The 17,804-nt window shown below is 32.3% G+C and overlaps 1 protein-coding gene across 5 annotated transcripts in view; it reads right to left on the bottom strand.

Annotated features, from left to right (window-relative positions):
- LOC101889572 (EH domain-binding protein 1) overlaps positions 1-17,804 on the bottom strand; it is an 81,793-nt gene continuing 63,989 nt past the window's right edge. For 4 of the 5 annotated variants that reach the window (XM_059126094.1, XM_059126097.1, XM_059126095.1 and 1 more), the window contains exons 7-14: positions 17,318-17,520; positions 16,740-17,212; positions 16,469-16,561; positions 10,583-11,002; positions 10,405-10,525; positions 5,010-5,106; positions 4,752-4,940; positions 1-4,681 (exon numbers count right to left, since the gene is read on the bottom strand). In XM_059126094.1, the coding sequence (XP_058982077.1) occupies positions 4,600-4,681; positions 4,752-4,940; positions 5,010-5,106; positions 10,405-10,525; positions 10,583-11,002; positions 16,469-16,561; positions 16,740-17,212; positions 17,318-17,520 (1,678 nt within the window). In that variant the 3' untranslated portion in view covers positions 1-4,599. The remainder of the gene's footprint in view (positions 4,682-4,751; positions 4,941-5,009; positions 5,107-10,404; positions 10,526-10,582; positions 11,003-16,468; positions 16,562-16,739; positions 17,213-17,317; positions 17,521-17,804) is intronic. The other variant, XM_059126098.1, reaches the window with a different exon arrangement.

Raw genomic sequence — 17,804 nt, forward strand, 5'->3', positions numbered from 1 at the left:
TTTTTCATCCAGTAGTTAAGTTGTTTTTTATTGTTTTTCATATTCCTTGTTCTTTTTTAGTCATTTATAATTTAAAAAAAAAATTATACACAAAGAAATTAACTTAAATTTCTAATTAAAATAAAAAATACAATATAAAATAAAAAGTTAAAAAATCCTTCAGGTTCGTTTTCATTTTTAAAATTTTGTTATCTGCATTGAGGGTTTTTCTTTTTTTTGGTGAGAAGCCTTACAAAAGTGGTTTTGTAATAATAATTTACAATAAAAAATATTGTGTAAATTTTTCTTTTTAACAAAAAGTAAATTGAAAACATATTTGGGGGAGGGGGGCTTTCTAAAAAATATAAAAAGAAACATAAAAATTTTTGCTTCTTTTTTTTAAGTGAGTTGAGTATCATAAAATTGTAGGTCTCCAAAGGAATTTTGGACTATATTGGCGAGGGTAGGTTTTTCTTTTATTTTTTTTCTTGGGACTTGTAAGCGAACATCAAAAATAAATGGAAGAGTTGTGGGTAAGAAAGCGGATCGACGAAAAAAAAAACAATGGCACAAAATAAATCAAAACAAAAATTCAATTTTCAAAATTTCAAATTCAAATTTTCAAAACGAAATGACAAATTCGAGGGAATTTCGAGCAATTTGGGAAATTTGTTTCCGACTAAAACTTATGTTTGGAAAAGCTTTGAAAAAAAAATCTACTACTTTAGGACAGTTTTCGTAGGAAAAATAAAGTCTTAGAGCAGTTGTAGACAGAACTGAGATTTTGGAGTAATTTAAAAATTTAAACTAGGTTCCTTAGAAGCATGTCAGACTGAAAATTATCTATCCAATTACAACAGATCCAATTGAAACGAAGGTGATTCTTAGAACGAAACCTATTCGTTTAGAACAGTTTCAGGCCAAAACTGCTTGGTTTGGAACAGAACAGCTCTTTTTTTTTTTTTGATTTCTAACTTTTTTAGAATGTTTTAGAACAGTAACTGATTGAAATGAAGTTTCTTTGAAAAGCCGATTTTTATAACAGTTTAAAATTGGCTCTTATATAACAGTCTAGAACTGCTCTAAAAGAAAATGTTTACCTTAAAATTATTCTAAATAGAATAGTTTAACTTCGAAATGTCACTAAAAACAGTTTCACATTCAATGGTGTTGGGTGCGGTCTTTAAAAACCCACGTCCAAGGGTGGGGGGAGGTGGAGTCTTTAAAAATCCACGTTCCAAAGTCTTTAAAAATCCACGTTCCAAAGTCTTTAAAAATCCACGTTCCAAAGTCTTTAAAAATCCACGTTCCAAAGTCTTTAAAAATCCACGTTCCAAAGTCTTTAAAAAACCACGTTCCAAAGTCTTTAAAAAACCACGTTCCAAAGTCTTTAAAAATCCACGTTCCAAAGTCTTTAAAAATCCACGTTCCAAAGTCTTTAAAAATCCACGTTCCAAAGTCTTTAAAAAACCACGTTCCAAAGTCTTTAAAAATCCACGTTCCAAAGTCTTTAAAAGTCCACGTTCCAAAGTCTTTAAAAATTCACGTTCAAAGGTGTTGGTGGGATCTTTGAAAATCCACTTTCAAATGTGTTGGTGGGATCTTTAAAAAATCACACCCAAAGGTCTTAGTGTGTATTTAAAAAAATACTTTGAAAGGACTTAAGGAGGTCCTTAAAACTACTGGATAAAAGTCCTTGGAAATGTCTTTAAGAAGTACATGTTTGAGGGCCTTTAGAAGGTATTCAAAAATTCCCATTTGAGGGCCTTCTAAAGGTCAAAAATTCTCGAATTAAGTGGGGACTTTGAGGAGGTCCTTAAAAATCCACGTATGAGACCCTTTAGAAAGTCTTTTAAACTTCATGTTTGAAGATCGTGGGAGGTTCTTTAAATAGCCCAGTTTATAGACCATGAGAAGACATTAAAAAATCTGAATAAAACGTCTTGGAAAGGTCTTTAAAAATCCTGATTTAAAGGCCTTGAAAGGGTCTTAAAAATTTACGTTTGTAGGTCTTAATGAGCCTCTTTGAAAAAATCTAAAAGTAAACATTTGGTTTAAACTGTTATAACAGTTTCGGTTTGAAACTGTTATAAAAGCAAATTTAGTTTGACAGATTCTGGATTGTTTTGGAAATCTCCTTAAAAATTGGTTTCAACTTGAATTTGATACTGTTATAAACTAGTCTGACCCAATTTGAAAATGTTTCAAAAGTAATATTCGATTCCGAAACTGTTATATAGGGTATATTTTCAGCCTGGAATTGCTTCGGGAAACTCTTATAAAAGTTAAAGTTGTTATAAAATTTGAAATTTTTATAAAGTTTGAAATTGTTATAAATTTTGAAACTGTTATAAAAAAAGTTGAAATTGTTAAAAAAGTTGAAATTGTTTTAGAAATTAAAACTCTTATAACAGTTAAAACTGCTATAAAAGTTAAAACTGTTAAAAACTTGAAAAAGTGAAAATTGTTATAAAATTTGAAACTGTTATAAAAAAGTTGAAACTGTTATAAAAGTGGAAACTGTTATTAAAAGTTGAAACTGTTATAAGACTTTAAACTGTCATTAATGTTGAAATCGTTATAAAATTTGAAACTGTTATAACAGTTAAAACTGTTATAAAAAAGTTGAAACTGTTATAAAAGTGGAAACTGTTATTAAAAGTTGAAACTGTTATAAGACTTTAAACTGTCATTAATGTTGAAATCGTTATAAAATTTGAAACTGTTATAACAGTTCAGACTGCCATAGAAGTTAAAAGTATTATAAAAGTTGAAAATGTTTTAAAATTTGAAATTGTTATAAAAGTTGAAACTGTTATAAAAGTTAAAACTGTTATAATAGTTGAAATTGTTAAAAAAGTTGAAATTATTTTAGAAATTAAAACTATTATAAGACTTGAAACTGTTATAAAATTTGATACTGTTATTACATTTGAAACTGATATAAAAGATAAAACTCTTATAAAAGTTAAAATTGTTATAAAATTTGAAATTTTTATAAAGTTTGAAATTGTTATAAATTTTGAAACTGTTATAAAAAAAGTTGAAATTGTTAAAAAAGTTGAAATTGTTTTAGAAATTAAAACTCTTATAAGAGTTAAAACTGCTATAAAAGATAAAACTGTTAAAAACTTGAAACTGCCATAAAAGTGAAAATTGTTATAAAATTTGAAACTGTTATAACATTTGAAACTGCTATAGAAGTTAAAAGTATTATAAAAGTTGAAATTGTTCCAAAAAAATTTGAAACTGTTATAAAATTTGGATTGGATTTGGAAAATTGGAAATTGTTATAAAATTTGAAACTGTTATAAATCTTAAAAGTGCGTTAAAGGTGGAAACTGTTAGAAAGCATCAATTTAATTATGAATCTATAAAAAAAGAATAATTTACCACCTGTTGTTTTTCACTCGAAAACCGTTCTAAAATAATCAACTTTATTACAAAAACTATTTCAAAAATGCCTTTCTCTCTTCAAAATTGTCAAAACAACTTCCCGTATTGCTCTTTGAAATAATTTTGGATTTGTTGAAACTAGTTGTTGCAATAATTTTTCGTATATATCTGTTTTCCATACATAATATATATCTTTAGATATACATATTTTGTTATCTTCATCTTCTTCCTCTTTTTTCATAGTTTAAATTATAGTCTTTATCTTAAATAACTAACGGACGTTTGGTTTTGAAATAGATTTTCCTTTTCTCTTTTTATTTTTTTTTTTTGTTTCTTTAAATTCTTAAATTTCAAATTTGTTTTTTTGGTTGATTGGTTTTTCGAAATATAATTTTGGGGGGTTTTGTTTTAAACTTGGTTACCGAAAAATAGCGTTTCTTCCTTTTTTTGTGATAGAGTTTTTTTTAAATTTCAAAATATGTATGTTTGTATGCAGGTGTTTTTTAGGTGATCTACCTTTTTGGGGTAAGGTTCATTTTTTTAGAGTTTTAATATTGTTCAATTTTGTTTTCTTTTTTCTTTTCTTCCTACCGCTTCTTGATATTGTAGAATGTTTGGAGTTTTAAGGGCTGTTTATGTATGATGATATCAGAGTAAATTCGAAAAATAAAATTCCAGTCCTTGTGGGATGTTCAATTTTTTTATTTTTATTTCAAAATAACCACATGGAATAGAATGTATTTCTTTGGAATTCACTTTCGTATTGTCGCACAGAAACAGATCTTTAATTTTGGGAAAAATTATTTTGAAAATTTTCTATTTGTTACTATGTGTTGGGTCTATTGGTTTGAATGTATATTGTATTAAGTTGATATCTATATATCTATATATATATATATTATTATATATATATCTTTAAATTTATAAAATATATAAAGCTAAACACACACACATATATAGAGAATTTTTCTTGTAGTTAATTTGTTTGTTGTTGGTTTGTTGCACGCTTTAGTTTGTTTGGGTTTCTTACGTTTAAGAAGTTCGTTATGGTTGATCATTTTCCAAAGTCCCCCAGAATTTTTTTTTTAATTTTTTATACGTTAGAGGACTTCAAGGTTGTTTTTGTATTTGTTATTTGATGTCAGTTGTTGTTTTTCATGTTTCACACAGTCATGGAAGTCTCTTGAATTCCGTTGGTAAAGTTTTTGTTTCAGTTAAAGCTCTTTAAGATATAACACATTTCTCATTGTTGCCGCTAATGTTGACCTGTTCCAGATTGCGGGCAATTTCATGATCATCTTCGATGCTGTAATAAAAAAAAAATATTCCATTAAAAAAAAAAAGTAATTTAAATTCAAAATTTCCCATCCGCTTACGCTTGTTCTTCGTTGTGTAAACACTGCACCAATTCGTTACGCTTATCGACCACATCAACCAATTTGTCCAGCAGCAAACGTTCCTTTTCCCTTTGGGCCTCGGTTTTGCGCCAATCCTCTATCGATTGGGCAGCACGCAACTCTTCTTTGAGGAGATTATATTTATGTTCCAATTCACATTCTTTTTCACTGCAAAAGCAAATCATTTTCAATATTTATTTGAAACAAATAAATAGTTTTTTTTTTCTCAATACTCACTGTAAATTCAATTGCATTTGTCGCCGTATCAAGGCATTCTTTTTGTTGACCAATGTAAACCATTGTGAAAGGAGTTGTTCTTCGGTTTCCTCCGTAACTAAGGGAAATATAAAATTTTGTATAACAGTTTGAAATAGATATATAGCTTTTTAAATTCTAATATTCTAAGAAACTAAGTTTAATAACTACGAAAAGGGCGTTGAAGGCTCAAGGAGATATCGAAGGTAATTTAATAAATTTTTTTAAGGACAGTTTCAGATTCAAAAATATGTTTGTATAACATTTTTGTTAAATAATTGACTATTTTAGGACAGTTTATGGCTTATACAGATGATTTTAAAACAATTTAGGACTCAAATAAGGACTCTTTTAAAACAATTTGAGGTTTAAACTAAGACCTGTAGAACAGTTTGAGGTTCAAAATTATTCTTTAAGAACAGTTTGAGGCTCGAACTGATTTTTTTAGAACAGTTTGAGGTTCAAACTGATTCTCTTCGAACAGTTTGAGGTTCAAACTAATTTTTTTATAACATTTAGAGGTTCGAACTGATTCTTTTAGAAGAGTTTGATTGTCCAAACTGATTCTTTAAGAACAGTTTGAGGTTCAAGCCGGTTATTTCAGAACAGTTTGAGGTTCAAACTGATTCTTTTAGAACAGTTTGAGGTTCAAACTGATTCTCTTAGAACAGTTTGAGGTTCAAACTAATTCTTTTATAACAGTTTGAGGTTCGAACTGATGTTTTTAGAACAGTTTGAGTTTCAAACTGATTCTTTTAGAACAGTTTGAGGTTCAAACTGATTCTTTTAGAACAGTTTGAGTTCAAACTGATTCTTTTAGAACAGTTTGAGGTTCAAACTGATTCTTTTAGAACAGTTTGAGGTTCAAACTGATTCTTTTAGAACAGTGTAAGGTTCAAACTAATTCTTTATAACAGTTTGAGGTTCAAACTGATTCTTTTAGAACAGTTTAAGGTTCAAACTGATTCTTTTAGAACAGTTTCAAGTTCAAACTGATTCCTTTAGAACAGTTTGAGGTTCAAACTGATTCTTTTAGAACAGTTTGAGGTTCGAACTGATTTTTTAGAACAGTTTGAGGTTCAAACTGATTCTTTTAAAACAGTTTGAGGTTCAAACTGATTCTTTAAGATCAGTTTGAGGTTCAAATTGATTCATTTAGAACCGTTTGAGGTTCAAACTGATTCTTTTAGAACCGTTTGAGGTTCAAACTGATTCTTTTAGAACCGTTTGAGGTTCAAACTAATTTTTTTAGAACAGTCTGAGGTTCAAACTGATTATTTTAGAACAGTTTGAGGTCCAAACTCATTCTTTTAGAACAGTTTGAGGTTCAAACTGATTCTATTAGAACAGTTTGAGGTTCAAACTGATTCTTTTAGAACAGATTGAGTTTCAAACTGATTCTTTTAGAACATATTGAGGTTTAAAATTATTCTTTTAGAACAGTTTGAGGTTCAAACTGAATCTTTTAGAACAGTTTGAGGTTCAAACTGATTATTTTAGAACAGTTTTAGGTTCAAACTGATTCTTTTAGAACAGTTTGAGGTTCAAACTGATTCTTTTAGAACAGTTTGAGGTTCAAACTGATTCTTTTAGAACAGTTTGAGGTTCAATCTAATTCTTTTATAACAGTTTGAGGTTCAAACTGATTCTTTTAGAACAATTTGAGGTTCAAACTGATTCTTTTAGAACAGTTTGAGGTTCAAACTTATTCCTTTAGAACAGTTTGAGGTTCAAACTGATTCTTTTAGAACAGTTTGAGGTTCAAACTTATTCTTTTAGAACAGTTTAAGGTTCAATCTGATTCTTTTAGAACAGTTTGAGGTTCAAACTGATTCTTTTAGAACAGTTTGAGTTTCAAACTGATTCTTTTAGAACAGTTTGAGGTTCAAACTGATTCTTTTAGAACAGTTTGAGGTTCAAACTGATTCTTTTAGAACAGTTTGAGTTCAAACTGATTCTTTTAGAACAGTTTGAGGTTCAAACTGATTCTTTTAGAACAGTTTGAGGTTCAAACTGATTCTTTTAGAACAGTTTGAGGTTCAAACTGATTCTTTTAGAACAGTTTGAGGTTCAATCTAATTCTTTTATAACAGTTTGAGGTTCAAACTGATTCTTTTAGAACAATTTGAGGTTCAAACTGATTCTTTTAGAACAGTTTGAGGTTCAAACTTATTCCTTTAGAACAGTTTGAGGTTCAAACTGATTCTTTTAGAACAGTTTGAGGTTCAAACTTATTCTTTTAGAACAGTTTAAGGTTCAATCTGATTCTTTTAGAACAGTTTGAGGTTCAAACTGATTCTTTTAGAACAGTTTGAGGTTCAAACTTATTCCTTTAGAACAGTTTGAGGTTCAAACTGATTCTTTTAGAACAGTTTGAGGTTCAAACTTATTCTTTTAGAACAGTTTGAGGTTCAAATTGATTATTTTAGAACAGTTTGAGGTTCAAATTGATTCTTTTAGAACAGTTTGAGGTTCAAACTAATTCTTGTAGAACAGGTTGGGGTTCAAATTGATTCTCTTAGAACAGTTTGACGTACAAACTGATTATTTTAGAACAGTCTGAAGTTCAAACTTATTCTTTAGGAAGAGTTTGAGGTTCAAAATGCTTCTTTTAGAACCGTTTGATGTTCAAACTAAAACCTGTAGAGCACTTTGAGCTTCAAAATAATTCCTTAAGAACAGTTTGAGGTTCGAACCGATTCTTTTAGAACAGTTTGAGGTTCAAAATTATTCTTTTAGAAATGTTTGAAGTTGAAAATAATTATTTTAGAACAGTTTGAGGTTAAAACTGATTGTTTTAGAAGAGTTTGAGGGTCCTAACTGATTCTTTTAGAAGAGTTTGAGGGTCCAAACTGATTCTTTAAGAACAGTTTGGGGATCAAACTGATTATTTTAGAATAGTTTGAGGTTCAAAATTATTCTTTTAGCACAGTTTGAGGTTCAAACTAAAGCTTTTAGAACAGTCTGAGGTTCAAACTGATTCTTTTATAGCAGTTTGAGGTTCAAATTGATTCTTTTATAGCAGTTTGAGGTTCAAACTAATTCTTTTAGGATAGTTTGAGTTTCAAATTGATTTGTTAAGAAAAGTTTGAGGTTCAAACGTATTCTTTTATAACAGTTTGAGGTTCAAACTAATTCTTTTATAACAGTTTGAGGTTCAAACTGATTCTTTTAGAACAGTTTGAGGTTCAAACTGATTCTTTTAGAACAGTTTGAGGTTCAAACTGATTCTTTTAGAACAGTTTGAGGTTCAAACTGATTCTTTTAGAACAGTTTGAGGTTCAAACTGATTCTTTTAGAACAGTTTGAGGTTCAAACTGATTCTCTTAGAACAGTTTGAGGTTCAAACTGATTCTCTTAGAACAGTTTGAGGTTCAAACTAATTCTTTTAGAACAGTTTGAGGTTCAAACTGATTCTTTTATAACAGTTTGAGGTTCAAACTGATTTTTTTTAGAACAGTTTGAGGTTCAAACTGATTCTTTTAGAACAGTTTGAGGTTCAAACTGATTCTTTTTGAACAGTTTGAGGTTCAAACTAATTCTTTTATAACAGTTTGAGGTTCAAACTAATTCTTTTATAACAGTTTGAGGTTCAAACTAATTATTTTATAACAGTTTGAGGTTCGAAATGTACATGTTTCAAATGTTTGAGGTTCAAACTGATTCTTTTAGAAAAGTTCGAGGTTCAAACTAAGACCTGTAGAACAGTTTGAGGCTGAATTAGATTCTTTTAAAACAGTTTGAGGTTCAAACTGATTCTCTTACAACAGTTTGAGGCTCAAACTAATTCTTTTAGAAGAGTTTGAGTTTCAAATTGATTTTTTAAGAAAAGTTTGAGGTTCAAACTGATTCTTTTACAACAGTGGAAGATTCAAACTGATTCTTAAATCCATCTGAACTGTTATAAAATGAGCTGTAGAAAAAAAATCGGATTATTTTTCCTATAAAATCCCTTTAGAGCCTTCAAATTCCCCTTATATTTTGTAACCAAATTAAGGTGAATTTTTGTTGTTTGAGAGAATATTTTCAACATTGGCTAGAAAACGAACGGTATTAACACAATAATAATAAAAATAGTAACAACAACTAAAGCTTGTTAAGGCATGGTTAACACAAACACAAATCATAAACGGAAACAAATTGGATAACGAAATGGTCAGTTCTTCTTCAACTTCCAGCGCTGAGTGGGATTTCATTTGGAAGAACCAGGAGACGAACGACGTTACAAAAACGAATTAATATACACACAGAGAATGGTTAAAACAATGGAGAACGTGGAGGATATTTTCGATTAATGACACATTTGGTTGATTGATTGGTTATGACACGAACGAGAAGGCGACATACAAAACAGAAGGGCGAGTTGTAAATGAGTGAGTGGTAAAATGGAGAGCAGCAGGCGGGCAGCCGATTAAGCTGGATTACATATGAAGCTTCAGTCTTCAAATGATTATTGATAACGGTTGCTATTAAAGCTACTAAAGCGGTTTTTGGTTTTTGTTGTTGTTTTGGTTTTGGTTTTGGCCATGAGAGAGCGCAGCAGCAATCTAATTTGCAACAAACTAAATTCTGAATGAGAAAATGTAGGAGGGGAGGAGAAAACAAAATTTACCACCAGCACTTTTACTTCTACTTCGCGATCTTTGCTGCTGAGAGGTAGAACGTCTTCTGTGACGTCTTCGTACAAATGGATCGGATTGCTGTGACTGTTGTTGTTGTTGTTGCATTTGTTGCTGTTCTTCTTCATCGCTACAGATTTTGAAATTATCACAAGAGGAATGATTGGATGAAGCTGAGGATAATAGACTATAGGGTTGCTGTTGTTGTTGTTGTGGCTGAGGTGTTGAGGAGGTAGCAGTAGCTGATGGGGCATTTTCTCTAATACCCCTTGATGGCTGGCGCTGTGGTGGCTGTTCATGTCGGGAAGACGGTTGTTGTTGATGGTGCTGCTGTTTCTGCTGCTGCGGCTCATAATCGCCAAAGTCGTCGTGAGAGCGTGGTATTTGCATTTCGGCCACACAACATGACCGAGATCGCTGTCTCGGTATGTGAGGATGTAGACGACGTCGCCGTACCCGTCTCACAACTTTGGTCTCAGCCGAGAAGGGCCTTAGCAAACTTGCCTTCAGACTGGCAACACCACCCGCAACTCCACCCCGAACAAGGCCGCCGCCACCGCCACCGCCATCATCATTGCTTGAATGTGTCTGTGATGAGCTACTACTCTCCGATGAACATGATTCTGAACTACCCGAGGGGGTGAGGGACAATTCACCGTTTTCTATGTCTAACAATTTAATGCGAATGGTTTCACCACCACCAATGCTATTGCGTATTAATCTAAAGAAGGGGTTTTCCTTATTTCTACTATTATTACTTGGTTTGCCGCTCATGACGGCGCGCAGTTTCTTTTCCAGGCTGTTGGCCTTTTGATCGACGGCCACCTGTTCACGTTCCAGGGCCTCCAGTTCGGATTGGATGAATGCCAACTTTTCGGGCTGCAAGAAAAGAAAATATTAAAACGTCATCCTCCTCCTCATCCTCCCTGTTCTTACCATATTTTCGCTCTTTGGTGTCAGACGATCCATGACATTGTTGAAGGACTGCAGGGTAGTGCCGCCACCACCATTTGTTAAACTTAATCTATGACTAGGACTTAATTTACTATTTGTTGTTGCTGTTGTTGTTGTTGTATTACTACTGCTATCATTATCACGTGGTGGTGTTATACGCTTTGTCGGCGATAACGGTGCTTTGGGCGATGACTCTCCTCCTCCTCCTCCGCCCACCGTAAAATCATCCAAATCCAGAGTATTACTGATGGGTGATATTGTACGTTCTGAGGTGAAATTGTAACGTTTATTTTTCGTAGGTGATGTCGGACTCTCCAGGCTGCTGTGATTCGACGAGGACTTGCCACGTGTCTCGAGTATTATGCGTCGGGCCTCTTCCCTTAGACGTTGTTGGCGTTCCTCCTGGGGGGAAAGAAAAAGGGAAAATATTAGATTTCCACCTAAAAAAGGGACGTTTGAAGGAGATTTAATAGTTTAGAACTAAAATCGATTTTTTATAACAGTTCCATATTAAAACTAATTTTTAAAATCGATTTTTTTGAACAAATTATAGTTAAATTAATTCGTTTATAACAGTTTAGGAAATTTTTAGCAGTTCCGAGTGATTTTTTACGAAATAATTCCTTTGGACTGAATTTGATCCATTTGGACCAATTTTGTAGTGAAAAAAATTTATTTTATAACAGTTTGAAATTGGCATCGAATTTTTAGATAAATTTCAAAATTAAATCGATTTTTTTGAGAAAATTTTCACTGAAACCTATCCGTTTCAAACCGTTTTTTACGAAAGAATTCTTTTAAAAATCGAGTTTTGGATCCGAACAGTTTTCTACCAAAAAGAAATTTTTTTTCAAATTGAAATCGATTTTTCGGAGAGTTTTGGACTAATTGTGATACGTTTTGAACGATTTAAAATCCCAAAAAAAAAAAAAATAATTTTTTTTAAACATTTTAAAACTGAGATAGATTTTGAGAAATTTTTTTTGCAATGAATTTGAGTAGCTTAGAACAGTTTTCTGCCAAAAAGAAAAAAAAAACTAAAAAAAAATCTAAATCATTTTTTAGATTTTTTTTTTATTTTTGTTTGAATTTTAGTTGATCCATGTCAGACAGTTCAAGGACTCTTTCCAAAGAGTAATACATATACTTTTATAACAGTTTTAATCTAAAACCCGATTTTTGTATAGCAGTTTAAGTCGAAAATATTCGCTTTAGAAAAGTTTCGGATTGAATCTGACCCCCTTTAGAACAGAGTTTCAGACTAATTCTAATGATTTTATAATGGTTTCAAATTGAAACAGATTCACGTATAACAATTATATTTCAAAATCTTTTTCTTGCATAGAATTTTTAATCTGAAACGGATTTTTTTGAATCGTTTCTGATCGAATTTTGTCCTTTTATAACACTTTCTAACTGAAATGGATACGCTTATAACAGTTTCAATCGAAATCTAATTTCAATATGACAGTTATGGTTTAAAATGTATAGCTTTAGAACACTTTCAGCCTGAATCTAATGATTTTATAACAGTTTTCAATTAAAATCGATTTATGTATAACAGTTACAATTCTAAATCTTATTCTTGTTTTCAGATCGAATTTTATCCTTTTATAAAACTTTAAAACTGAAACGGTTTCTTGTATAACAGTTTCAATTGAAATCTAAATACAATATAACAGCGCCGATTTAAAAATTATAGCTTTAGAACCGTTTCAGACTGATATAGTTTATTCTTCTATAATGCCTGTAATCTAAAACCGATTGCTTTCGAACAGCTTTAGACCGAAATGTTATGCTTTTATAACACTTTTATATTAAAACTTTTTCGTGTATAACTGTTCCAATCGAAATCTAATTCCTATATAACAGTTCTAATTTGAAAATGATTGCTTTAGAACTGTTTCAAACTACATCTGATACTTTTATAACAGTTTCACATAGAAACTAATGCATGTAAAGTAGTTTAAGACTACAACTGATTCGTGTATAACAGTTTCAAACAAGAATTGAATGAAAAATTTTCCGAAATGATTGCGTAGATCAGTTTTCGAATGTCACCCAGACGATTAGAACGATAATGCACCGCAACTGATTTGATTATAACAGTTATAAAATGCTACAAATTCAATTATAACAGTTTCAGACTAAAATTGTTCTACACTGAAACATATTCGATTTTACTATTTCTACACTATTCTGAATAGCCTGGATAAAATCTATCCTATCTGGATAACATGGATAAGATTTATCCTCCATTCGAATAATCTGAATAGATTTATACTTTATCCGGATAACGTGGATAACATTTCTATGTTACCCATCTACCGTGGATAACATTTCTACTTTATCCGGACAACGTGGATAATATTTCTATCTTATCCGTATAATGTGTATAACATTTCTACCTCGTCGGGATAATGTGGATAACATTTCTACCTCATCCGGATAATGTGGATAACATTTCTACCTCATTCGGATAATATGTATAACATTTCTACCTCATACGGATAACGTGGATAACATGTCTACCTTATTCGGATAATGTGTATAATATTTCTACCTCATTCGGATAATGTGGATAACACTTCTATCTTATCCGGATAATGTGTATAACATTTCTACCTCATCCGGATAATGTGGATAACATTTCTACCTCAACCGGATAATGTAGATAACATTTCTACCTTACTCGGATAATGTGGATAACATTTTTACCTCATCCGGATAATGTAGATAACATTTCTACCTTACTCGGATAATGTGTATAAGATTTCTACCTCATCCGGATAATGTGGATAAGATTTCTACCTCTTCCGGATAATGTAGATAACATTTCTACCTCATCCGGATAATGTGAATAACATTTCTACTTTACTCGGACAATGTGGATAACATTTCTACCTCATTCGGATAATGTAGATAACATTTCTACCTTACTCGGATAATGTGGATAACACTTCTATCTTATCCGGATAATGTGTATAACATTTCTACCTCTTCCGGATAATGTAGATAACATTTCTACCTCATCCGGATAATGTGGATAACATTTCTACCTCATTCGGATAATGTAGATAACATTTCTACCTTACTCGGATAATGTGGATAATATTTCTGCCTTAACTGGATAACTCGGATAACATTTCTACCTTATTCGGATAACATTTATAGCATTTCTACGCCATGTGGATAACCTGGATAATATTTGTGACTTATCCGGATAACGTGGATAATATTTATCTCTCATCCGGATAATGTGGATACATTTTTTAAATTGTCTAGATAAAATAGATAACATTTTCCTTTAAAAAATCCACGTATATAGTCCTTTAAAAAATCTCTAAAAAATCCGCGTTTATAGTCCTTTAAAAAATCCACGTTTATAGTCCTTTAAAAAATCCACGTTTATAGTCCTTTAAAAAATCTTTAAAAAATCCACGTTTATAGTCCTTTAAAAAATCTTTAAAAAATCCACGTTTATAGGATTAGTTCCCTATCTGGACTACTTGGATAAAATTTCTACCTTTTTCGGATAATGTGAATACTACTTATCCACCATCTGGCAATGTGGATATCATTTCTACCTTCTTCGAATAATATTTCTGCTCTATCCAGATAGCGTGCATAATATTCGCGTGTTATCGGCAGCTGCCTTGGGCAATGTTTGAGTTGTCCAAATGATTTTTTTCACACTATTTGAATAGCTCGGGTAAATTTTCGGGTTATCCGGATATCTTTGAGTTTTTTGCATTTTCCTCATACTTGGACAATATATTTTTATACCCTACACCACAAGGTGGTCAGGGTATTATGTCTTTGTGCATTTGTTTGTAACAGGCAGAAGGAAACGAGATAGACCCATAGTTCCTTTTGATGATCTGCATAGAATCACATTCTGAGTCGATTTATGCATGTCAGTCCGTCCGTCCATCCGTCTGTCCATGTTTTTTTTGTAAACAAAGTACAGTTCGCATTTATTGCCCTATCCAGATGAAATTTTGCACAAATCATTTGTTTGGCCCAAGGACGAACCCTATTGAAATTGGAGATAATCGGTCAAAATTTAGATATAGCTCCCATATATATCTTCGTCCGATTTGCCTTTTATTGTGCACCAAACCTGTAATATCAGCCCGAATAGTATGGAATTTTGCAGATACACCCAAATTAGGCCTGAAAATATGTATGTTAAATTTGATCGAAATCGGTTCAGATATAGCTATAGCTCCCATATATATTGTTCATCCGATTTGTTATTTTTGTCCTCCGCAGCCGTAATATGCACTATGCAACAACAATATTTGGGGAAATATATCAAATACAGCTCAAAAATACATTTGCTAAATTTTATCGAGATCGGTTCAGATTTGGATATAGCTCCCATACATAACTTCGTCCGATTTACCTTGGATTGTGCACCAAACGTCTAATATTTGCCCAAATTGGATGAAATTTGGCACTTACGACCGAATTGAGTCTAGAAGCTAGTATGTCAAATTTGGTGAAGATCGGTTCAGTTATAGCTATAGCTCCCATATATACTGTTCATCCGATTTGTCATATTTGTTACCCACAACCGTAATATGCACTCCGTAACAACGATATTCAGGTAAATATATCAAATACAGCTCAGAAATACATTTGCTAAATTTTATCGAGATCGGTTCAGATTTGGATATAGCTCCCATACATAACTTCGTCCGATTTACCTTGGATTGGGCACCAAACGTCTAATATTTGCCCAAATTGGATGAAATTTGGCACTTACGACCGAGTTGAGTCTAGAAGCTAGTATGTCAAATTTGGTGAAGATCGGTTCGGATATAGCTATAGCTCCCATATATATTGTTCATCCGATTTGTCATATTTGTTACCCACAGCCGTAATATGCTCTCCGTAACAACAATATTTGGGGAAATATATCAAATACAGCTCAGAAATACATTTGCTAAATTTTATCGAGATCGGTTCAGATTTGGATATAGCTCCCATACATAACTTCGTCCGATTTACCTTGGATGGTGCACCAAACGTCTAATATTTGCCCAAATTGGATGAAATTTGGCACTTACGACCGAATTGAGTATAGAAGCTAGTATGCCAAATTTGGTGAAGATCGGTTCAGTTATAGCTATAGCTCCCATATATACTGTTCATCCGATTTGTCATATTTGTTACCCACAACCGTAATATGCTCTCCGTAACAACGATATTCAGGGAAATATATCAACTACAGCTCAGAAATATCTTTGCCAAATTTTATCGAGATCGGTTCAGATTTGGATATAGCTCCCATATATATTTTTATCCGATTTGAAAATTAATTAATGAATTCTCCCATAAAAACTTTTAATTGTTATGTGGAGCTCTACTAAATTAGCAAAGTAGTGTAGGGTATCTCATAAAGTCGGCCCGCCGGACTTTAAGACTTTCTTTACTGGTTTTTTATATGGATCGAGTTTGGGCATTCAAGATCCATCAAATATTTCGGATTTTTTATTTTTGAAGCAATTTTACAAAGCAAATCTTGGGGGAAGTATTATTCGGGCAAAGCAAAATAACAAAAGCTTTTCGGCACCTAGTTTTCTTGAAAATCTCAAAACAACTCACTTAAGCTTTGGCATGAAATTTCAAAAACTAGCAATAGCTTAACGAAAGCTTCCAAATACATTCTTATTTGAGATCAGTTTCCTACAAAGCACAAATCAAACAGTAAAAACAAAAACCTTTAACTCAAACAAAAAAAAAAACTGTTTCTCATAAAACTAAATTAAATAGAAAACATAAAAAAAGCTTTTTAACAAAATTTCAAACAATGCCTACAAAATAATGATGATAATGAAATGAAAAGAAAGCACTACTTACGTCATTTGCCAGTCTTTCGTTTTGAGAAATTCGTAATTTCTCCATCATTTGGCGGGCTTTTTCACTTTGCTCTTTATGACGTGATAAAATTTTCTACAAAAACAAAAAAGCTTGTAAAAAGAAATAAACAAAGCCAAGGGGGGACGGAACGAAAAAATAAAACTTAAGCAATAAAAAAGGAACAAAAGCTTTAAAAACAAAACTTTGTGAAATGACTTTAAATTGTTTCCTCTCTTATTTTCTCTCTCTCCTCGAAAATTATTGCACTCACATTTGTTGTGTTCGGATCCAGGGCTGCAGGCGATATGAGGTTCTCCTTGAGTTGTGCATTTTGGGAAATATTCTCTTGATTGGAGGAGTTACTGACGACTTCATCTGCATGCTGTTGCTGATCCTCCAACGACCCGTTGCCCTCAATCAGGGCCGATGTGGGAGTAGATGTCGGTGTTGTGGACGCATTCAAATTCGAATGCTGTGACGCATTAATGCTATTCTTATCCTTTGTCGGCGACAGCACCTTGCCGAGAATACTCTTCGAACCGGATAAAATTAGATTCTTAACATCTTTCTTTGCCGTGGGCGAAAGCTGAGACTTGTTGTTGTCCAGCCCAAAGATGTCATCGTCCAATGAATTCTGATGCAGAAGTTGTGCTTTCAAGTGCGACAGATTCAAAAGATTCTGTGACGACAAATTGTCCGATTTGTAATTGCCAATGACGTAGCTGGACTCGTCCGAGGTGGGACCTGAAAGAGAAGGGGGACAATTTTTGGTTAATTAATTTGTCTCCATCTTAGTTTCTTTATTGATTTGTTGTGTTTTTTTTTTTTGCTTTTCAATTAATTCCATACCAATTTGTTCAATTTGCAGCTGCTTGCCGGTAAAGTGGGCCCTCAATTGATGTAGATACGTCATGACGGCCAATTTGTCCGGCACCGCCAGCAGACTCATGTCGCTGGGCTCAATGACGCGCGGTATACCCAGCGACTCGGCGGCGTCAAAAGCGATGCGGCAATTTCCAACCACATCGTGAGGTGTTAGCTTGGACATGTCACTAAAAAAAGGAAGAAGGAAAAGGGGGATATTAGAAAAAATTTCAAAAAAATAATTAAAAAAATTAATTGGATAAAAAATAAGTAAATTGTTTGGATAATTTGAAGATACTAACTATATCCGTTATTCGGATTGAGTGGAAATTATCAGGACAAGGTGAAAATGTTATCCATGTTGTACGGATAAAATGAAAATTTTATCCGGAGGAGGTGATTCTTATCCAAGTTATTCGAATTGGATTGAAACGCTAGCCATGCTATCCGCCAAACGTGAAAATGTTATTCA

Source organism: Musca domestica, unplaced genomic scaffold (assembly GCF_030504385.1).
Source record: "Musca domestica strain aabys unplaced genomic scaffold, Musca_domestica.polishedcontigs.V.1.1 37, whole genome shotgun sequence".
Taxonomy (NCBI): domain Eukaryota; kingdom Metazoa; phylum Arthropoda; class Insecta; order Diptera; family Muscidae; genus Musca; species Musca domestica.